The sequence below is a fragment of the Suncus etruscus genome, chromosome 20 (assembly GCF_024139225.1).
Source record: "Suncus etruscus isolate mSunEtr1 chromosome 20, mSunEtr1.pri.cur, whole genome shotgun sequence".
NCBI lineage: Eukaryota > Metazoa > Chordata > Mammalia > Eulipotyphla > Soricidae > Suncus > Suncus etruscus.
Genome location: NC_064867.1, coordinates 10746443 through 10770898, shown reverse-complemented (window position 1 = coordinate 10770898; position 24456 = coordinate 10746443). Strand labels below are relative to the sequence as shown.

General features: G+C 34.3%; 1 protein-coding gene across 3 annotated transcripts in view; it reads left to right on the top strand.

The window, feature by feature from the left end:
- Positions 1–24456, top strand: part of RBMS3 (RNA binding motif single stranded interacting protein 3) — an 835235-nt gene that overhangs the window by 657159 nt on the left and 153620 nt on the right. For all 3 annotated transcript variants that reach the window (XM_049766066.1, XM_049766067.1, XM_049766065.1), the window contains exon 7: positions 8189–8295. In XM_049766066.1, the coding sequence (XP_049622023.1) occupies positions 8189–8295 (107 nt within the window). The remainder of the gene's footprint in view (positions 1–8188; positions 8296–24456) is intronic.

Here is a 24456-nt window from a genome sequence, read left to right as displayed (position 1 = left end):
ATGATACGGGTAAATGTGTGTCTGACATTTGCCAATATAACCAATGTAATTTGCTTAATTTGTAAAACAAACTGTTATTAGAGTGGCAGTTTAAATCATCTTCAGAGTATTCTTTGGTTGCTGAGTTTTGGGTTCTAAAATCTAACCTGTGGGCATAGAAACACTGTAATCGTACTTTAATGAAATTTTAATCTTTCATTCCAAAAGTATAGTCAGTCATAACTGTTTAAATGTATTCCTTCCTTCCTTCCTTCCTTCCTTTTCCTTCCTTCCTTCCTTCCTTCCTTCCTTCCTTCCTTCCTTCCTTCCTTCCTTCCTTCCTTCCTTCCTTCCTTCCTTCCTTCCTTCCTTCCTTCCTTCCTTTCTTTCTTTCTTTCTTTCTTTCTTTCTTTCTTTCTTTCTTTCTTTCTTTCTTTCTTTCTTTCTTTCTTTCTTTCTTTCTTTCTTTCTTTCTTTCTTTCTTCTTTTTCTTTCTTTCTTTCTTTCTTTCTTTCTTTCTTTCTTTCTTTCTTTCTTTCTTTCTTTCTTTCTTTCTTTCTCTTTCTTTCTTTCTTTCTTTCTTTCTTTTTCTTTCTCTCTCTCTCTCTTTCTTTCTTTCTTTCTTTCTTTCTTTCTTTCTTTCTTTCTTTCTTTCTTTCTTTCTTTCTTTCTTTCTTTCTTTCTTTCTTTCTTTCTTTCTTTCTTTCTTTCTTTCTTTCTTTCTTTCTTTCGTTTTTCTTTTTTTCTTTTTCTCTTTCCTCTCTTTCCTTTATTTTCTTTGTAAAAAACAAGCAGTGAGAAAACTTTTAAAAAGGAATCCTGAAAACACAGTTCTGGGCATGACTTTAATATTAGATAAAACAAATTACCTTGCAATTTACAAAAATTGTATTTTACTACTGTAAAAATTTCAGGTTTAGTATAAAATGAATTTTATCATTACATGATAAAATCTAATGTTTTTCAGGATAGAAAATGTTTACAACTAATAACTATCCAAACAACTGTGCCTCACAAATTATAGTATACAAAAAATAATCAAATGGCAAGAGGATACTAGGAGACCAAAATAAATGGATCTTAATTTTACATGGTAAAAATGTTCTTGTTCCAAATACAATTAGGAGCATAAAATCCTGTTAATATAAAAATCGCATGTAATATTTTCACTCCACCTTAAAATTAATTAGAATCATCATATAGTTCAAAGATCTGAAATGCATATTTGGCTTAAGGTAACCATAGAGTACATCTAGTACAACATGGTTCTCTGAGCACCACTGGAAATGATGCCAGAAGTAGCCCTGAAGACTGCTGTGTATCACTATAAAAACAGCCAAACAAATACACAAAACATCAAGCAAAAAACTAAATAAACACTGCTCTTAGACTACTACTGTAAAGGGCATCTTACTGATAAACAATCACGAATATAGTTGATATGTTGTATTTATTTGACACTGTCTTCCTATACAAAAGTATTCCAAGAAAAGAATTCTATTAATTTGTTTATGGGGCCACAATGGGCAATGCTTAGAGGTTACTCCTAGAGCCAAATTTCAGAATTATTTCTAGCAGTGTCTAGGTGACCATAAGGAATACCAAGGATTAAACCCTGGTCAGTTACAAGAAAGGAAAATGCTTTACAGCCCCCGAAAGACATTTTTATTACATAAAAACATGAGAAAATCATTCATAGGACTCTCTTATATTTGTAAATGTCATCAATTTGTGTTTACAGGATAATTGGCATGTTAGACTACTTCTAAAGTTCAAAACTGCAAAATTGATGGTTCAACTTATAATCCATTTGTGTTGTAAACATCATGTGCTTTGTGCTATTTTTTTCAGTTGTGATTTTGATTTGGGATTTACTATTTCTCTATGTATTTTATACAGATACAAGTATTAAGATTAATATTAAGATTAAAATTAAGTCTGTACCACCTCTGTCATAGATATTGACTGTCTTTATGTCTGTATACACATAAATGTATGTATAAAATCATACTTGGAGTATATGTGGAAGCAAAAGAACAATTTGAGAAAAAATCAGAAGATTTTGTGAAATTTTCCTTGATTTGATCAGAAACTGATTTTGGAATGTCAGGAAATAAGAAGACATGATTTTAACATAGCTGGCTAAAAGTAAACATCTATTTTAATGTTTTTTTTTCTCAAAGTAGATATTAATTTTTTGTCAATACATGAAAGGGTTTGAAGGATGCTGATTTGTGGGAAGCATGGGAACTGTGGAGAATGAGCACAATTGCAGTTTAAATTTATTACTATAGGGCTGTTTAGGTTTCAACTAAAGGTTTATATGACCTCCATTTTCTAAAACATAGTTTAACCAAGTCCTATCACAATGCTCACCTCATTCATTCTTATTTCCAGTCAGCAAACCTCTGATATTAATCTGGTTTTCATCCATCTAAATTACACATAGTATTCTCATTTTTTCCTGTGCTCCCACTTTATTTAGGATTTGGCATGGAGGAGAGGCATGAAGTGAAGTGCTTTCAAATTTAGTGCGATATTTATTTTGCGGGATTGTTGAGTGACATCTAAAATATTCCATGACTATTGTTGAAAGTTGGCAGCTATTCTAGTGCTCTCTCAATTTCCTCCTATTCATATATTAATTAGAGCATCCATTTCAGTCTATTTGTGTTTCTTTTAATAAGTCAATCTTCATCTCTGCCTGTAATTATTCTTTTAGATATAAAATCAGGTGTATATATATATATATATATATATATATGATAAGGGTAAATCTGGGAAGTTAGTTAAAGGACTAGTGTGCATGCTAACCATGAAGGAAGCCTGGGTTTGATCCTTGTAATCAAATGGTACCCAGAGCACTTAATGGCTGAGCCAGAAATAGCACTAGCACATAGACAAGTGTACACTGCACCTAAATATACAACAAAAAACAGCAACAACAACACAATATTTCAGGATATCTTATATACTAAATATATTTGAGACTTTAATAAGTAAGTGAATGAAGGAGAAATGTTTTTAAAGTTTAATTAACATTAAATTACTGTCATTAAATATTCATTATTCTAAGAAACTTTTAAGATACAGTCATCCTGAATATCATGATAATAGTTTCCCCCCACCCAATTTTATGGATATATTCCAGGGTTACTCCTGGCTCTGTGCTCAGAAATCAATACTAAAAGGCTGTGGAGATGGGGTGGAGTGCCTGGGAAAGAACCTAGAGAGTCACACCTGCCAGCACTCAGAGGTTCATCCTGACTCTACACTCAGAAATCACTCCTGGCAGGCTCGACTATACGGGATGCCGGGATTCAAACTATCGTCCTTCTGCTTTTAAGGCAAACGCCCTACCTCCATGCTATCTCTCCAGCCCCCAAAAGTTTATTTTTACATTGAAAATAAATCATATATTTTTATTTAACTTCATCTAACTTCTTAAAATTTATTTAAAATTATTTGTTTGTTTGACTGTTTTTTGTACTACACTGGTGGTTCTCAGGGCTTAACCCTGACGACGCACTCAGAGATCACTTCACTAGTTGAAGGATCATATTGGGTGCCAGGGATCGAACCTTGGTAGGCCCCATACAATACAAAACCCAAATGTATTTAAAACTTATTTTTCTAATTCCTTTATCCCATCTCTTCATTCTCATCTGAAGACTGTGCGCGCAAGTGTGTGTGTGTGTGTGTGTGTGTGTGTGTGTGTGTGTCAGTAGACAGAATTGAACCTAGAGGTTCCACAAACTTTTCAATAGGACTTTAAGCTATTTTCTTGGTCCTTTCATAACAACCTTTTTTTTTTTTAAATCACTATCCATAAACGACCTCTGTTATTATGAATTTGTCTTTACTATCAATTCCTTGCATGCTCTTTTCTTATTGTTGTTGTTGTTCTGAAGCAATATTCTTAATCTAGCAGAGGTGGGAAATTTCTTTTATTTAATATTTAAACCATCAGAACAAGAGTTTTGGTAAGAAAAAGTTTTAAAAGCTGCCACCATTAAATATAATGATTAGAAAAATCGAATTAAATGTATTGCTAAGATAGTATTCAGATGTTTTTAGTTCATCAATAATTATGCTATTTATAATTATCCACTGAAATTTGTGGCAGTATTTATTTTGTGTAGTGGAAAAACTTTTGTTTTGTTTTTTTAACAATATGCAGCTATTCTTAGGGGTTACTTCTGACTGCATTCATGACTCCTGGCATTAATCAGGAGACCATATGGAATATCAGGGATTAAACTAGTTTGTACACATGCAAGGCAAGCACCTTACCTCTTATACTATCACTCTAGTCCTAATACAAAAATTTCTTAATGGCTTATAAAACTCAACGTGCATTAAATTTAAAACAAAAAAGCATGAGCTGGAGCAATAGCACAATGATAGGGAGTTTGCCTTGCATGCAGCTGACCCAGGACAGACCTTGGTTCCATATCTGGTGTCCGATATGGTATCCGGAGCCAGCAGCGTTTTCTGAGGGCAGAGCCAGGAGTAACCTCTGAGCATCACAGGGTGTGGCCCAAAAAGCAAAAAAAAAAAAAAAAATCAAACAAAAAAGCACACCCCCCCAAAAAAAAAAATCAAGAGCAACTGTTCTCATTAATTTTGCTAGGTAAATATTTTTTTGTTTCTCTATTTGCTTGCTTAAGACAGAAAGTCCTATAAACCATTAGATTATTTTATCAGTTTACACAATGAATAGTTCATATTTAATACCAACTTTGGAAGACTAGAAATACTCCTCCAAACAAGAAGGCAGTAATTACTCTGTCATAATTACGAGACAACTTTATTGCCTTGCATTGTTATAATTATATTTTAAATACTCCCTATTTACATGATAGACCATAATGTCTTCTAGAGCATTACAATCTGTGGCTTATAATAGCTTCGCTCTTTGACAAAAACCTCTTCTTCATTTACTTCGTATTTTAACTACTGTTAAAAGAGACTAAACAAAATTAATTGGCACCATCATATGCAATGAGGAAATTGTAGACAATATAATATTTCTGTGCGACTGAAATCATCTCAGTATTCAGAAGACTTAGATTAAGATCTAAGATGTATTTCTCCTTCAGTCGGGAAGCCAATTATAATCAATCAGTTCTTCTCAATCTTTAGCGTACACATAAATCACCGAGAATTCTGGTTTAAAACAAGATTTTAATTCAGTGGGTCTGGGAAGGGCAAAAATCTTTCAATTTCTAACAAGGTCCCTGATGCTAGCATGCTTCCTTCATCACATTTTGAGTTAAAGCACTGACAAGTCTCATGCAATTCTCGTGCAAAATGCTATTAAGAGTATGAACACACAAACACACAGAATCTTTACCAGATTCTCTTTGGTAATCATTTTCTATCCTAAGTCTGGAAATCAATTGTTACTTTGATAGAAATTTTCATAAGGGAATTTATATTCAACCTATCAAAACTGGCCAAGTGAGCGCTATGCAATTAATTGACTTTGAAATGAGACAAAATAGAGTCATAGAGTCAAAAATGACTTTTCAAAGATGACATTTAAAGGGATCCTGTAAACTAATTCAGCCAGTAGGTAGGGCGCTTGTTTTTCTGCACAAGGCAGACTTGGGTTCAATCCCTGATACCTCAAATGATCCCTTATAGTTTTCTAACTTTGCCAAGAGTGATCCCTGAGTTTCTGTCAGAAGTAGGTCCTTGTGGACTACCTGGTAGGCTTTTGGGGGTGTGCTTTTTGCCAAACAAAAACAAAGGACCATACCTCTCCAATGTTGCTCTGGGCTTACTCCTGGCTCTGTCCTCAAAACATCAAATTGGCAAGCTCAGGGCTTCAGGGACCTTATGGACTTGCCTGGGATGAATCTGGGTCAGATCTGTGCAAGGTTAGCATCCTGTTTGCTCTACGTTCTCTCTGGCTTCTACTGTCTTGTTTTGATGAGACTAAGGTGTGGGTGGGCAGTATATATAATCTTGGGGAATAATTGACTTCTCAATTATGAGAAAAAGCCCAGTCATTTTCAAGAATATTAAAAATGCACGGTGGGGTAGTGAATATGGAACTACTCACAGAAACTGGCAAGGACAAAAAAATGAGATTTTCTTTTCCTTTTATGTTGGGGAGGAGAGAGTAGAAGACAGAAGCATAATTTGAGATCAGAGGAACGTAAATCACTTTATCTGAAACTTTTATTTCTTTTTGGATAAGTTTAGAATCTAGAGTCTTATTATGATCTGCATTTAATTGATCCTTGGAAAACAAATGTTATTTGGTAATATTTGTTTTAAGATGCCTTTGTTATAAGTATTATTAATATTCATTACTTACCTAATATATTTATATACATACATATAATATGTAAAGTTATAGTCTATATATTTTATTTATATATTGGTCAGAAAGTGGATGAAATCTTCTGTATCTTAATGTGTTCAAGGCCTTTTCCTGCCAGTGCTATCTTGTTCTATAGTTCCAAAAATCCAAAACAGGAATCCTTAAATTGCATGTTTGTATGCACATCCACATATATCTAGTCCTGTATTTGTATAAGGGGGTAATATGTGCATACTTTTAATATATTTAATACATATGTATATAATATGATCATTGGAGTAAGTTTTTCTATCATGTTTTTTTCATGAGTACCAAATTAAAAGTAGAAATTACCTCTTTCAGTGGTCAGGAAGAAGAGGAAGCCCACCACCATTTTTCTGTCTTCTTTCAGACAAGATCAATTAAATTCATATTGTTTTAGCCTAGGACTCTCAGGTACTTGTTCTTAAGCAGTCAGGATGAAAAGCACAGGACTGGAACCCAAACTGAGAAAATATTTTATTTAAGAGGAAGAAAGAAGTTCTCAGGGAGAAGTTGTCTAAAAAAAGAATTTTATTTTATTTTTTGATTTTGGGGGCCACATCTGTAGAGAGGTTAGTCCTGGCTTGACTCTCAGGGATCATTCTTGGATTTTGATTTCAAGGATTATTCCTGGCAGGCTCAGATGCCAAAAATCAAACCCAGGTTGACTCTGTAAGGAAAATGGCCATTATTATTGCTAATAAATGCTTTATTATTGTTCCAGCCCAAGAAAAAGAATTTTAGAGAAAGCTAGAAGATTTTTGCCTTTTATATTTCTTTAAAACAATCGTGGGTGGCTATTGGGTGAACATTTCTTTAATATGTTCCAACGAAGTATGTCAGGCCACATATATTATTTAGAGAGATAGTTTACCAGGAAAAACCTAGATGATCTGAGTTTTCTTTGATAGAATGTGTGTTGCTAATAAAAGAAGAAATCAAATTCTACTAATGCCCCTTAATTTTATTCTTATTGATATAAGGAAATTTGTATAGTTAGCATATCAGATCCTTACATGTTGAAATATTATATCAACCAATTTTTACTGAGCTGCAGAACATGCATTGATTTCTGCTCAAAATAATTTACATTCCACAGTGTCATATTTTGGGAAGCCCTGAGCTACAATTCTTGGGGAAGGCCTACGCATCATTTTCTCAGGAGATAAGATTTACATAAATTGCCTAGAAATACCACATTCCCCCTCAATGCATGCTTTGTTACAATCATATCCTTTGGCTATATTTTATTATGTGTGTTCATTTAATATTCTGATAATTGCTCTTCTTGAAATTCCGACTACATTTTCTGAGTGAAAAGCTTGGGAGGTTGATCAACTTCCAGTCTTTTTGAAATTGCAGAGAATTAATGAGAGGACAAAATTAATTTGGTTGTAATTTGCAGTTAGCAAAATTGCTCCTCTATTCTTTTTTAAGAAAAAAAAAAACTCCTAAATATCCCCTCTCCAAAACAGCATCCTAAGGCTTCTTCAGTGAAAACATAGCTGCTTTGAGTGAGAAATGTTTATCCACATGCACAATGAGTATGTTTTTAAAAACATACTGGAAAGGTTTGCTACTTGCTTCTATTTCTAAAGCAAGTTCATGTTCAACTTCAACTGATTATTTTTTTCAATACTATTTGCTATATTCTTTTATGCTCTGCCAGAACTTTTTGAAGCCTCATTAGTTAGAACAGGAGCCAACAAAACTGAGACTAAAAGGGGGCCAAATAGCTCTTCAGAAGCAAGACTACTTCAAAAGCTATATATTACAAAGCACTACTGTGACTCCAAAAATCACTTATTTGTAAAGGGAATTTGCTAATGTAGAATTGGTTTCTTATCTTTCTAGCCCCTAGTGAGCCTTTACTGTGCAAATTCGCTGATGGAGGACAAAAGAAGAGACAGAATCAAAGCAAATATACCCAGAATGGAAGGCCTTGGCCCAGGGAAGGAGAGGTAAGTCCTGACTAATTTTTGCTCAGAAATTTGTCATTTGTACACAGACATCCCTCAGAAGCACCTCAAGACAACAGTTTGGGGCTATGATGAAATCCAATAGAAAAGCGAATGACTTCCAACAGGCAGACCTATATAATGTGTTCAAGTAAGATGAATTAAAATGTTATGCAAGACTTCATCATTGACCTCAAGTTTGCCCTATAGCAACACTTCTTAATTTGAACCTGAAAATAACTATCTTAATGACTGACCCGCATAATATTTTTAAACTGTATGTTATGTAGGAAAAAGAGAGAATAATGGCCTAATATTTGATCAGTGAAACAATAGTGAAAGTTGAATGAATTTTTTTAAAAAATAAAATAAAAAGTAAATTTACTTCATCCTACCCTCTCTTTGCAGAAATACAAATTAATACAGATGCCTCTCTATTTGGCATTGATACATGTCTTTTTTTTAGATTTATGCAAATATTAGTATAAATAATATTTTTAGTGGACAAGAAGGAAAAAGTGAATTTATATAGGGTTTTACATTTCACAAAAATAGTAAATATTTAAGTAACTTATTCTTGTATCCTTATTATACAGGACTATAGAAAATAAAATTTAGGAATTCCATGAGAGTATGGATTTCTTTTAGTGGTTTTTGTTTTAAGAAGACAAGGAAAAGGTGCCTGGGATTCTAAAAGGTGTATTTATTCTTGGAGTAAAGGAATGGTTTTGTTTGAATGACTTGAATAAATGCCATTTTTGTGCCAAGGCCGTAATTTCCACAGAAAAGTTTTATTTAGAATTTCTATTCAAAAGACCTATTACATCCATTTATCATTTAAGAGGCTTCCAACCTCAAGCAGCATTTTTATAACTTCAACAGAGAATAGTTGTAAGAGAAAAAAGGGGGGTAGAAATTTTCTTAGAAAACTTTGAGTCACTTTCTGTTCCTAAGACAATTGTCTATTTTTGCAGGTCTCAAATCTTATAAGCTGCACTTAGGACCAAGTATTGTGCAATCTCTATCTCATTGCCTTAAAACTTGAAAAATAGAATTTCCGTTGAACACCTGTTTCAAAATTATGTTCAGAAAAGGTATCTACTTTATGTTCAAAGGTATAAACTTTATGTTCAAACTTTTATGTTCATCAAAGATGGACAGAGACAGGAAATGACTGCTTTGGTTTGCTGTTAAGTGTTTAGCATATAGTCTCACTGACCTAATAATGAGCTAATTTTGTACAGCACTCCTTACACGATGGATTTCATATCAAAATTCATACTTTAGAAAAACTTATTTGATATTTTAAAATTTGATTCACTTCACTGTCTGTTATTAGAGAAATTTCAGTATCATATGTTTTAAGAGTAAGTCTCAAAACTTAATTGTAATGATAAAAAACAATTAATTTATTTAAGAATTATTGAAACAAGACACAAGACACTTTCTTCTCAATCTTTAACATTCACCTGTCTACTTAGCTTAGAAACCAAAGTACTGAACAGGAAAGTAGTGTAAATCGCCTACTCTTCTATGTACACAGCATCTAGGTTATGGGATTTAGAGACATGTAGAACTATTTAAAAAGAAAGCATTGTGGATTCAAGAATTGCACCTAAATAAATATACTTTATAATGAAATATTCCTAAAAACATGTGTATGCTAATTAGTTTATATTAAACTATGAAAATCTAGGTACTTGATAAATATTTCCATGAAAAATAAAATTCCAGGTGGCAGTGCCAGTCCAAAAAGATGTAGCACATGGTTTCTATTTAATATGAAAGATACAGGGGGCCAGAGAAATATCACAGCAGTAGGGAACTTGCCTTGCACACAGCAGATCCAAGACAGACAGTGGTCTAAATTCCAGCATTTCCTGTGCCTGCCAGGACCGATTTCTGAGTCCAGAGACAGGAGTAACCCCAGAGTGCCTCCAGGTGTGACCCCAAAACAAGAATAAATAAAAAATAAATAAAATGGAAAATACAGTTCAATTATTCCCCAGACAGTATACCCCAGTATATCCCAGCTCCATATGGACACTAGGCAACAATGATTGTATCCCTCCCACAAAATTTAACTGTAGATATATTTAGAAAAATAAAAAAGAAATAGTATGTGTTAAAACATATTAAATGCATAAGTTAAAAGTATATATAAAATATTTTGGGGTTAAGATGTGTAGGAAAATTTAAAATCAATTATAGTTTTATTTTTTATTATTTTTAATAAATCTTTATTTAAGTACCATAATCACAAGCATGCTTTAGTTGGGTTTCAGTCATAAACAGAGTACCTCCCTTCACAAGTGCAACATTACCACCACCAATGCCCCCCAACTCCCCAACACCTGCCTGTATTGGTGACAGGCATTCTACTTCTCTCATTCCTTAACATTGTCATGCTAGTTGTGGTGTAGTTATTTCCCTAACAGTATTTACCACTCTTTGTGGTGAGCTTCAAATTGTGAGTCAGTCCTTCCAGCCTTTCCAGCTCTTACCTCTATTGTCTCTGGGCCTTATGACAATAATGTCTTTATTTTTTCTTAAAACCCATGTTAAACAGGAGTGATAATTGAGGGCAGCCTTGTCTTATACCAGATATTAGAGAAAAGGCTATTTTTTATTTCCATCAGGAATAATATTTTTTGTTGGCTTGTAGTTATTGGCCTTGGCTATATTGAGAAAATTTCCTTTCATTCCCATATTGATATGCATTTTTATCAAGAAAGGATGTTGGAACTTATTGAAAGCTTTTCTGCACCAATTTTATGATCATATGATTTTTGTTTTTCTTTTTGTTGATATGGTGTATTATATTGATTGATTTACAGATGTTAGACCATCCTTATATTCCTGGGATAAAACCCATTTTATTTGGTCATGGGAAATGACCTTCTTGATGATGCATTGAATTCTATTTGCCAGAATTTTGTTGAGGATCTTTCCATCTGTGTTCATCAGGAATATTGGTCTGTAATTTTCTTTTTTGGCAGCATCTCTGTCTGGTTTTAGTATCAAGGTCATGTTAGCTTCGTATAAACTATTTGAAAGTGTTCCAGTTTCTTCAATTTTATAAAAGAGGTTGAAAAAGATTGGTAGTAATTCCTCTTAAAAAGTTTGAAAGAATTTATTAGTGTACCTATCTGGGCATGGGCTTTTGTTTTGGGGAAGACTTTTGATCACCATTTTAATTTCCTCAATAATGATGGGGCTGTTCAGTTAGGCTACCTCATCCTTATTCAACCGTGGAAGGTTGAATTTATCTATTTTTTTCAGATTCTCATATTTCATGGCATAGAGTTTCTCAAAGTAGTCTTTGATTACCCTTTGAATCTCTGCAATATCTGTAGTGATCTCCCCTTTTTATTTCTAATTCAGTTTTTGAAGTTTCTCTCTCACTTTCTTTGTGATTTTGCCAGTGTTTATCAGTCTTGTTTATTGTTTCAATGAACCAGTTTTTGTTTTCATTGATTGTTTGGAGATCTTTGAGAGATATAATTGTCATGGGATTTAGTGTCATCACTGTGTAGAAGTTTGATGTATCTGTTGGTCAGTCTTGTTTTAAAGTAGACTTTTCAGTTTTTCTTTTAAGGTTGATTTTTGAGTCTGCAAATATTTTGAGCATTGTTTTTCCATGAAGCTATGTACACTTCCTTCAAACCTGAAAGTGAGTCTTCTGGGTGCAGTATTCTAGGTCAAGCATTTATTTCATTGGGTTTGTCACTATGTCCCACCACTGATTTCTGGCCTTGAGTGTTTCTTGTGACAGGTCTTTTGTAAATCTTAAGGATGCTCTCTTAAATGTAATTTTTCTTTTTAATTTTGCTGCTTTCAGTATTCTATCCCTATCCTTGGGATTTGTCATTTTGACTAGGATGTGTCTTGGGGTGCTCTTTCTTGTGTCTCTTTTAGTTGGTTTTCTTCGGGCGTGCTGAATTTGGTTGCATGTAATCTTTAGCTCTGAGAGTTTCTCTTTAATGATGTCCTTGGCTGTTGATTCTTCCTGGATATTTTCTTTCTGGGTCTCTGGAACTCCAATGATTCTTAAGTTGTTTCTGTTGAGCTTATCAAAGACTTTTATTTTCATCTGTTCACATTCTTTGAGTAATTTTTCCATTGTCTGAACATTTGCTTTAAGGATATTTTTCAATCTCTTTTGCTGTATGGAGTTGTTATGCATCTCATCTTCTAGTTCACTGATTCTATCCTCAGCTGTTGTTTCCCTGTTTTCCATTGAGATTTTCAATTCGTCTACTGAGTTTTTCAGACCTTTTATTTCAGTTTGAAGTTTTCTCATTTTTATCTTCATATTCTCTTGATTCTTATTAGTGTTCCATTCAACTCGATCTATGCTTTCTTTGAGTTCTATGAACATCCTTCATATTTTTTCTTTAAACTTCATATCTGAGAGATTAGCTAGGTGCTTGGCCTTTTTAGGATCATCAGAATTGCCATCTTCATTTTTTTATGCCTGGTGTTGGCCTGCATTGTTTCCCCATTGTCTCACTTGTATTGTGGATTTTTCTACATGTTTTGGTGGTATTCATCAACAAAAGATGTGTGCAGCAGTGAAGCGAAACAGAGTGGTAGCACTCCTCTGGATCCACCCTTTAAGCTAGGCCAGCTAACCTCTGAAGAAGATGATCCCTCAGGGAAGAATGATGAAGAGGTTCAAAATCCCAGGCCACAGGACAGCAGAGAGAAGGCCCAAGATGTCTGTTGTGATTCTAACACACAGGAGAAATCAGCTAGTTCCACTGTCTGTGGCTAATTATAGTTTTAGAAGTAGATACACCTAGAATGCTGGCAAAAGTTTTGTGATCATACTTTTCTAAATATATTTCTAATAATATATTTATTTAATCCCCATAGTTACAAACATGTTTATAATTAGGCTTTATTTTATTTTATTTTGGTTTTTGGGTCACACCTGGCAGCACTCAGGGGCTATTTCTATATCTATGCTCAGAAATTGCCCCTGGCAGGCTCAGGGCCCTATATGGGATGCTGGGATTTGAACCACCATCCTTCTGCATGCAAGGCAAATGCCCCACCTCCATGCTATCTCTCCAGCCCTTTCGATTCTATTTGGTAGTATTTTGTTGAGGATCTTTATATCTCTGTTCTTCAAGGATATTTGTAGTTCTCTTTTTTTTGTGACATTTCTATCTGCTTTAGGTATCAAGTTGATGTTAGTTTTGAAAAAATATTTGTGAGTGTATCTATATATAGAAACACTATAGAATAGTGTAGTTTAGAGTAGTGTAGTAGAGTAGTATTTGATCTATCAAGGGATGACAGGGCATTGTTGAGGTCTCCCACTGTTACTGTGTGGCTATTAATGTCTTCTTTCAGATTTGTCAACAACTTATTTTAAATATTTTTCTGGTCCTTCATAGGTGTATTTATGTTTAGGAGTATGATTTCTTCTTGTAGCACATATTTCCTCATTATTACTAAATGTTCTTCTTTGTATATAAAATAATATGTTTCTCATAACTAATAAAATGTTAATAAATTTGATTAGATGACATAGCCTAACTAGTTATGATGGTTGAATCAAATCAACAAAAGGATTATTACACTAAAATGACATTCTCTTAAAATTTTATTAATGCCAGAGTATAGCCTTCAGTGACTCCAATATAATATATAATAGAGAAAAGCATGGAGTCAAAGAGCTCCCCCAGCCTTGTGGACTGAGAACCTTGACGTTCCTTCACTGAAGAAATTTATTGTTCAGTTCCAATCAAAATGAGAGGAAGGGCAAAGGTTAAGTAACCAAAGTATCTAATGTTAATCAAATCTAAGTGGGTCAAAAGGAATGTGTAAAGGGAAGAAAACACTACTGCAAAGTCTTTATGAATTGTTTATAACTGGGGAAGATGGCAGACAAAAGAATAAGTACAAGACACCTATTAGCAAAGCATTCTTTACAAAACATTCTTCCCAGATGCTTACTTTCAGATAATTACAATTAAGAATCCTTAAATCTTCTATTTATACTATTGCCCTCAAACTATACACTCTCAAGCTAAGCTTATTTATTTCTTGGATGTCTTCATATATGACAGATTATGATTTTTTTTGCTTCATTGGTAATTCTTCAAAATTTTCAAATATAAATGATGAATTTCTGATCATGGAAGATAATACTATTTCCTCAATTCTTGCTGAGCTACTTTTTTTGTACAAAATATATAGACAAGTAGTTTCTCATAAACATAAAAGTATTTAGTTTTCATAAAATATTTTCCAAACCAATGCTAACTCTTTTGATAAATGTTATTTACAACAATTGCTTTGGTAATTAAAATTGCAAGCCAAGAAATAATGTTTTGCTTATAGCCACAATCAACAACTCTGGCAATTGAACATCCAGTTACCCCAAAGTCCTCAGATGTCTACTTTTAAAATTATAGCATGTATTAAAAATAAAAACATTAATAAGACCATTTCTTACTTTGTAGTCATCAATTAGTCAAAATTGAAAAAATGTAAAATAACAAATCTTTGTTATTTAATGATTTGAAGATATTTTCATTATGATGGAAATATTTAATGAAACTAGTTCCAAAGATATTAATAAATTAATGAAATAATCTGTTAACAATCATCACTGAAAATATTAGAAATAATTTAATTATGTTTAATAATTAAATTATATTCATAAAATTGGAGAGGAAATCCAGAAGTTTTGGTGCAGTGAGTCTAGAAATGCTGTTTTGTTTTTATTAAGGATTTCTAGTTAAATAATACTTTTTCTGGTTTTTTGGCCACACCCGATGACACTCAGTGGTTATTCCTGGCTATATGCTCAGAAATTGCCCTTTGCTTGGGAGACCATATGGGATGCTGGGAGATCAAACTGTGCTCTGTCCTAGGCTAGCGCACACAAGGCCAATGCCTTACACCCTGCGCCACTGATTTGGCCCCTAAAAAATACATTTTAGATAAGCTAGTATAATTATTTCTTAAAGACATTTTATTTAAGTATTTTATAAATTTTTAATACATGGAATTTAGATATCACACTTATGCCTTAAACTAATAACAGCAGAGGAGACTATTCACATAAACTACATAAAATAGCACCAGCTCTCACATTATTATATATTAGTCCTACCTCAACTGTGATGGAATAAACTTAGATAATGTACTTCAATTTTAATTAATAGGTACTATTTATGGAAACACAAATCCCACTATAGCTAAGCTTATTGTGAATAGTAAGATTATCTGTTTTTTTTTTCACAAGAAACTCAAATAGTTTTGATCTATAACAGAAAATTTTTGTCTGTTTTCTCATTTTTTGTTTTTGGGCTACACCTAGTAATGTTCAAGGCTTATTCCTGACTCTGCACCTGAGGGCTTAGTAGACCATATAAGATGTTATAAATTGGACGTTGAAGGTTAACCACTCTACCCACTGTAGTATCACTCTGGCTAAAAATAATGTCTATTTTCAAACCTAAATTTAACTTGATTTTAGTAATGCATAAAAATACTATCGAATTCTCTTTGTTCATGGAGTATTATATGTATACATGGTATATATTCTAGATCCCTCAGTTAAGTGCTATCATTGTGCATTTCTTCTTCTTCTAGCTTACTTGATTCAACATATTTTCTAGATTCATTCATGTTGCTACAAAATCTATGATTGTATTGTTTCTAACTGCTATGTAGTATTCCATTGCATATAAATATCACATCTCCACGATTCACTCATCTGTTTTTGGGCATTGAGGTTGATTCCAAATCTTGGCTATTGTGCTGAGTGCTGAAATAGAAAGTGCATTGCATCTATACTTTGGGATGAATGTCTTTCTGTCTTGGGGATAGACGCCCAGGAGAGCAAATGCTGAGTCATATGGCAGCTCAATTCTGAGTTTACTGAGTATCCTCCATATTGTTTTCCATAGAGGTTGGACCAGGCAGCATTTCCACCAGCAATGGATGAAAATTTCTTGCTTACCACATTCCCTCCAACAGAGATTTGTCCATCCTCATTGGTGTAAGGTGGTACCTCATTGTTGGTTTTATTTGGATTTCCCTAACAATGAGTGGTGGTTAGCATGTTTTCATGTGTTTATTGGCCATCTTTTGGTCTTCTTCAGAAAAGTGTCTATTCATTTCTTCTACCCATTTTTCTATGGCTTTATTAGATTTTTTTGGAACTCACCTTTCTGACTACTTTGTATATTGTAGATAACAACCCTTTATCTGATGTGTTGAGTGCAAAATTTTTTCCCATTTCATTAACTGTCTTCTACCTTTAACCAGGGTTTCTTTTGCCATGCAGAAACTTTTTAGTTTGATGTAGTCCCATTTATTTAGGTTTGATGCTAAAATTCTAAATGCTAAAATTGGCATTCTATTATCAAAGACTTTTTTGATATACAGGTCTTGAATTGTTCTGCCTATTTTTCCTCAGTTTTTGGGTCTGATTTCAAGGTCTTTAATCCATTTTGTGTTGATTTTTGTGTAAGGTGTGAGGTATGGGTCAATCTTTTTTTCTCACAGGTAGTTATCAAGTTGTTCTAATACCATTTGTTGAAGAGACTGTCTTTGTTCCATTTCAAGTTCTTGGCTCTTTTGTCAAATATTAGTTGACCATATATTTGGGGAAATATCCTTTGATATTCTATTATTTTTGTTCTAGTACCATGCTGTTTTGATCACTGTGACTTTAAAGTAAAGATTCAGGTAAAGAGATGCCACCCAGATTCATGTTTTTCAGCATGCATTTGGCTAATCTGGGTCTTTTGTGGTTCCATATGAATTTTATAAATGATTGTTCTAAGTCCTTAAAAATGATGTTTGAATTTGGATAGGGATTGCATTGAATCTATATAGAAGTTTAGGTAAGATAGCCATTTTGACAAAGTTGATTTCACCTACCCATGAGCATGGGAGATTCTGCCACTTCCTTCGGTCCTCATCAATTTCTTTCTGAAGTGTTTTGACATTTTCATGGTATAAGTTCTTCACTTCTCTTGTAAGGTTGATTCATATATTGATTACAGCAACAGTGATGGTACATAACTACTAGAACTGTTAAGAAAGATGCTATCCTAGGCTTCATCCTATGACTTGTGCAAATACCAAGATCTCTAGTTAGAGGCCTGATTCTAAAATCCACAACTGAGCAGAAAGTTTCCTGAAACCATAAAAAGTCCTTTGGGGTGTGAAATGGAGCATGTACGAAACCTGTCATTATTACTATGACAACATGTTTCAAGGGTGGAGAAACCCTGTATCTTTTCAGCCAAGAATATTCCCTTTCTAATTTCCCCAATATTTACTGTGCCTATGCAAAAATAAAGCAAAAAAAAAAATCATCACACTAGCCCTCCTTTCTTTTTTCTTTTCTTTTCATTTTTTTTTGTTCTTGTGTTTATTGTTTGGTTGTTGTATTTGTTGCTGTGGTGCTTTTTTGTAGTTGCTGGTTTTGGTCTTTTGTTTGATTTTTTCCCTTTATTTTTGTTTCATTTATTTTGTTTTTTGTTGTCGGTTTGTGTTTCTGTGGGTATTTTTGTGGGTTTTTTTTATGTTTTTCTTCTTTTTAAATTGACATTTATAACCTCTAGATGGACTCTTCTCTGTTGTTTATTTGTTAGACTGTTTCTCTTTTTCTTCTTTTCTTTTCCTTTCCAAACAGAATCACATAACTTGAATCATCTTGTTTTGCTTCATAAACTGAGGGGGAAAAATGAATAGTACCAGAACCAAACTGTACTATGAACGTTGAGTAGAAATAAAAAGGATCAGACTTAAACACTAAACCCAAGGTCAATGACAACAGGGTCAATACAAACTATACACAGAGGGAACCAGTTATACTAGCAGTCTGTGGGAGCAAAGGATGCTGGGAACTGGGGTGGAGGGAGAACTACACTCATGGTGGAGATACCCCTGATTCAATGTCACTTGTACCTTAACTATTACTGTGAAAGTTTTGTAATTCACGTTGGTCACAATAAAAAATATTTTTAAAAAAGCATCCCATTCTAAAAACTTTTATGATCCTTATCCTCTCAGAGCTACTATTCATAGAAATTTTCTTCATTACCAGTACATAAACAAAGACCTAAACATTTCTTATGGGAATTTGGAATTTATCTGTGGAATATGAACTATATAGCCAAGCTCCTGTAAACCTCATACCAAAATTTCACCCTCTCCTTGTTTTACCTTTTGGTGCTTAATTCTGATAAAATTCACTTTTCATTGAGACAGATACTTTTGTTTTTTAGAATTTTCAGTAGGGGCATGACACTCTAATATACTAGCTGAATCTTATATTTCAATTCTAGATGAATTCTTTTAAGTATGTGACCTAATTTTATTTGTCCATGATTTTGTTTGAATCAAGGTATATATGCAGATTTGGCACACACATTTTCAACTATGCCTTTAACACTAGTATCATTTATATACATTAAGATAAATCATTTGTCCATCACTAAAACTTTACTATATCCTGTGGAAACAGTGATATAGGATGCTGCTGTTAATATGTATATTAGAAATATACACAAAATGAGAACTCTCATCTTTTCAATTCTCCCTCTTGCTTTCTCATATATTGATATTTTTAAAGAAAAGTTTATTTTACGTTAATTATGTTTGAAAGATAAATGTAAGACAATAATGATAAGGCAGCTTAAGATGCAAGTTGCCAATATTCATTTTGTCTACTGTATATGTATATAAATATTATGTCAATATAGACTTTATGTCTAATGATGGGGTTGGGACACTGAAAATGATGTGAACTCTATGATAGGTATTCTACACTTATGGAGACCAGAATAGCAAACATTGTTTCTGGATAGTGAGAGACTAATAATAATCTAAAATATAACTTATTGTTTAGAAATAAAATCAATAATATAAATGCTTTAAATATACATAACAGTAAAAGAAAAACAAAGTCAAATAGTATTAGTAAAATGAAAACATTAACCCCAAGATTTTAAATTCATGCATCTTATTACTAATCATTCAATGTATTTTTTACCATTGTAGAAAAATTTGATTAATATTAAGAATTTTATATTAACAATGAGAATTTTCCCTTAAAGTTGTAAAATTATATTTTGTCATGCTAAGGATAGTGGTTTCTAGGCCCTTAAATGTTTTTTTATATATCTATATATCTTTATTTAAACACCTTGATTACAAACATGATTGTGGTTAGGTTTCAGTCATGTAAAGAACACCCCCCCTTCACCAGTGCAACATTCCCATCACCAATGTCCCAAATCTCCCTCCTCCCCAACCCACCCCAGACAGGCTTTCCACTTCCCTTACTCATTCACATTGTTATGATAGTTCTCAATGTAGTTATTTCTCTAGCTGCACACATTGCTCTTTGTGGTAAGCTTCATGTAGTGAGCTGATTTCCAGCCCTCCACTCTTTTGTCTCTGAAAATTATTGCAAGAATGTCTTTTATTTTTCTTAAAACCGATAAAAGAGTGAGTCTATTCTGGTCTATCTCTCTCCCTGACTTATTTCACTCAGCATAATAGATTCCATGTATATTCATGTATAGGAAAATTTCGTGACTTCATTTCTCCTGACAGCTGCATAATATTCCATTGTGTCTATGTACCACAGTTTCTTTTTTTTTTTTTTTAAATTTTATTTAAACACCTTGATTACATAAATGATTTTGTTTGGGTTTCAGTCATTTAAAGAACGCCACCCATCACCAGTGCAACATTCCCACCACCAATGTCCCAAGTCTCCCTCCTCCCCACCTAACCCCTGCCTGTACTTTAAACAGGCTCTCCATTTCCCTCATACATTCTGATTATTAGGACAGTTCAGAATGTAGTTATTTCTCTAGTTAAACTCATCACTCTTTGTGGTGAGCTTCCTGTGGTGAGCTGGAACTTCCAGCTCTTTTCTCTTTTGTGTCTAAAAATTATTATTGCAAGAATGTCTTTCATTTTTCTTAAAACCCATAGATGAGTGAGACCATTCTGTGTTTCTCTCTCTCTCTCTGACTTATTTCACTCAGCATAATAGATTCCGTGTACATCCATGTATAGGAAAATTTCATGACTTCATCTCTCCTGACAGCTGCATAATATTCCATTGTGTATATGTACCACAGTTTCTTTAGCCATTCATCTGTTGAAGGGCATCTTGGTTGTTTCCAGAGTCTTGCTATGGTAAATAGTGCTGCAATGAATATGGGTGTAAGGAAGGGGTTTTTGTATTGTATTTTTGTGTTCTTAGGGTATATTCCTAGGAGTGGTATAGCTGGATCATATGGGAGCTCGATTTCAAGTTTTTGGAGGAATCTCCATATCGCTTTCCATAAAGGTTGAACTAGACGGCATTCCCACCAGCAGTGGATAAGAGTTCCTTTCTGGGCCGGGCGGTGGCGCTAGAGGTAAGGTGCCTGCCTTGCCTGCGCTAGCCTTGGACGGACCGCGGTTCGATCCCCCGGCGTCCCATATGGTCCCCCAAGCCAGGAGCGACTTCTGAGCGCATAGCCAGGAGTAACCCCTGAGCGTTACCGGGTGTGGCCCAAAAACCAAAAAAAAAAAAAAAAAAAAAAAAAAAAAAAAAAAAAAAAAAAAAAAAAAGAGTTCCTTTCTCTCCACATCCCCGCCAACACTGTTTATTCTCATTCTTTGTGATGTGTGCCATTCTCTGTGGTGTGAGGTGGTATCTCATCGTTGTTTTGATTTGCATCTCCCTGATGATTAGTGATGTGGAGCACTTTTTCATGTGTCTTTTGGCCATTTGTATTTCTTTTTTGTCAAAGTGTCTGTTCATTTCTTCTCCCCATTTTTTGATGGGATTAGATGTTTTTTTCTTGTAAAATTCTGTCAGTGCCTTGTATATTTTGGAGATTAGCCCCTTATCCGATGGGTATTGGGTGAATAGTTTCTCCCACTCAGTGGGTGGCTCTTGTATCCTGGGCACTATTTCCTTTGAGGTGCAGAAGCTTCTCAGCTTAATATATTCCCATCTGTTAATCTCTGCTTTCACTTGCTTGGAGAGTGCAGTTTCCTCCTTGAAGATGCCTGTAATGTCCTGGAGTGTCTTGCCTATGTGCTGTTCTATATATCTTATGGTTTTGGGGCTGATATCGAGGTCTTTAATCCATTTGGATTTTACCTTCATACATGATGATAGCTGGGGGTCTAAGTTCAATTTTTTGCAAGCAGCTATCCAATTGTGCCAACACCACTTGTTGAAGAGGCTTTCCCTGCTCCATTTAGGGTTTCCTGCTCCTTTATCAAAAATTAGGTGATTGTATGTCTGGGGAAAATTTTCTGAGTATTCAAGCCTATTCCACTGATCTGAGGGCCTGTCCTTATTCCAATACCATGCTGTTTTGATAACTATTGCTTTGTAGTACAGTTTAAAGTTGGGGAAAGTAATTCCTCCCATATTCTTTTTCCCAATGATTGCTTTGGCTATTCGAGGGTGTTTATTGTTCCAAATGAATTTCAAAAGTGTCTGATCCACTTCTTTGAAGAATGTCATGGGTATCTTTAGAGGGATAGCAATAAATCTGTATAATGCCTTGGGGAGTATTGCCATTTTGATTATGTTAATCCTGCCAATCCACGAGCAGGGTATGCATTTCCATTTCCACGTGTCCTCTCTTATTTCTTGGAGCAGAGTTTTATAGTTTTCTCTGTATAGGTCCTTCACATTTTTAGTCAAGTTGATTCCAAGATATTTGAGTTTGTGTGGCACTATTGTGAATGGGGTTGTTTTCTTAATGTCCATTTCTTCCTTATTACTGTTGGTGTATAGAAAGGCCATTGATTTTTGTGTGTTAATTTTGTAGCCTGCCACCTTGCTATATGAATCTATTGTTTCTAGAAGCCTTTTGGTAGAGTCTTTAGGGTTTTCTAAGTAGAGTATCATGTCATCTGCAAACAGTGAGAGCTTGACTTCTTCCTTTCCTATCTGGATTCCCTTGATATCTTTTTCTTGCCTAATCGCTATAGCAAGTACTTCCAGTGCTATGTTGAATAGGAGTGGTGAGAGAGGACAGCCTTGTCTTGTACCAGAATTTAGAGGGAAGGCTTTTAGTTTTTCTCCATAGAGGATAATATTTGCCGTTGGCTTGTGGTAGATGGCTTCAACTAGATTGAGAAAGGTTCCTTCCATTCCCATCTTGCTGAGAGTTTTGATCAAGAATGGGTGTTGGACCTTATCAAATGCTTTCTCTGCATCTATTGATATGATCATGTGGTTTTTATTTTTCTTGTTATTGATGTTGTGTATGATGTTGATAGATTTACGGATGTTAAACCAGCCTTGCATTCCTGGGATGAAACCTACTTGATCATAGTGGATGATCTTCTTAATGAGGCATTGAATCCTATTTGCCAGGATTTTGTTGAGGATCTTTGCATCTGCATTCATCAGCGATATTGGTCTGTAATTTTCTTTTTTTGTAGCATCTCTGTCTGGATTAGGTATCAAGGTGATGTTGGCTTCATAAAAGCTATTTGGAAGTGTTTCCGTTTGTTCAATTTCATGAAAGAGTCTTGCCAGGATTGGTAGTAGTTTCTCTTGGAAAGTTTGAAAGAATTCATTAGTGAATCCATCTGGGCCTGGGCTTTTGTTTTTCGCCAGACCTTTGATTACCATTCTAATTTCATCAATGGTGATGGGGTTGTTTAGATATGCTACATCCTCTTCCTTCAACCGTGGAAGATTATAAGAGTCCAAGAATTTATCCATTTCTTCCAGGTTCTCATTTTTAGTGGCGTAGAGTTTCTCAAAGTAGTTTCTGATTACCCTCTGAATCTCTCTCATATCAGTAGTGATCTCTCCTTTTTCATTCCTAATACGAGTTATCAAGTTTCTTTCTCTCTCTTTCTTTGTTAGGTTTGCCAGTGGTCTATCAATCTTGTTTATTTTTTCAAAGAACCAACTTCTGCTTTCGTTGATCTTTCGGATTGTTTTTTGGGTTTCCACTTCATTGATTTCTGCTCTCAGCTTTGTTATTTCCTTCTGTCTTCCTATTTTTGGGTCCTTTTGTTGAGCATTTTCTAGTTCTATTAGCTGTGTCATTAGGCTACTCAGGTAAGCTCCTTCTTCCTTCCTGATGTGTGCTTGCAAAGCTATAAATTTTCCTCTCAGTACTGCTTTTGCTGTGTCCCATAAGTTCTGATAGTTTGTGTCTTGATTGTCATTTGTTTCCAGGAACCTTTTGATTTCCTCCTTGATTTCATCTCAGACCCACTGGTTATTGAGTATGAGGCTGTTTAAATTCCAGGTGTTAAGGTTTTTCTTCTGAGTCCCTTTGGAATTCACAAATAATTTCAGAGCCTTGTGGTCAGCAAAGGCAGTCTGCAAAATTTCTATCCTCTTGATATTATGGAGGTATGTTTTATGTGCCAGCATGTAGTCTATCCTGGAGAATGTCCCATGTACATTGGAGAAGAATGTGTATCCAGGTTTCTGGGGGTGGAGTGTCCTATATATATCCACTAAGCCTCTTTCTTCCAATTCTCTCCTCAGGTCTAGTATATTCTTGTTGGGTTTCAGTCTGGTTGACCTATCCAGTGTTGACAAAGCCGTGTTGAGGTCCCCCACAATTATTGTGTTGTTATTGATATTATTTTTCAGATTTGTCAACAGTTGTATTAAATATTTTGCTGGCCCCTCATTCGGTGCATATATGTTTAGGAGAGTTATTTCTTCCTGCTCTACATACCCCTTGATTAATATAAAATGTCCATCTTTGTCCCTTACAACCTTCCTGAGTATAAAGTTTGCATTATCTGATATTAGTATGGCCACTCCAGCTTTTTTATGGGTGTTGTTTGCTTGGATAATTTTTCTCCAGCCTTTTATTTTGAGTCTATGTTTGTTCTGACTATTCAGGTGCGTTTCTAGGAGGCAGCAGAAGGTTGGATTGAGTTTTTTGATCCATTTAGCCACTCTGTGTGTCTTGACTGGTGCATTTAGTCCATTGACATTGAGAGAAAGAATTGTCCTGGGATTTAATTCCATCTTTATATCGAAATTTGGTATGTCTCTTGGTTAGTCTTGTCTTAAATTAGGTCTTTCAGTTTTTCTCTTAAGACTGGTTTGGAGTCTGTAAAGTTTCTGAGCTGCTTTTTGTCTGTGAAACCATGTATTCTTCCGTCAAATCGGAAAGT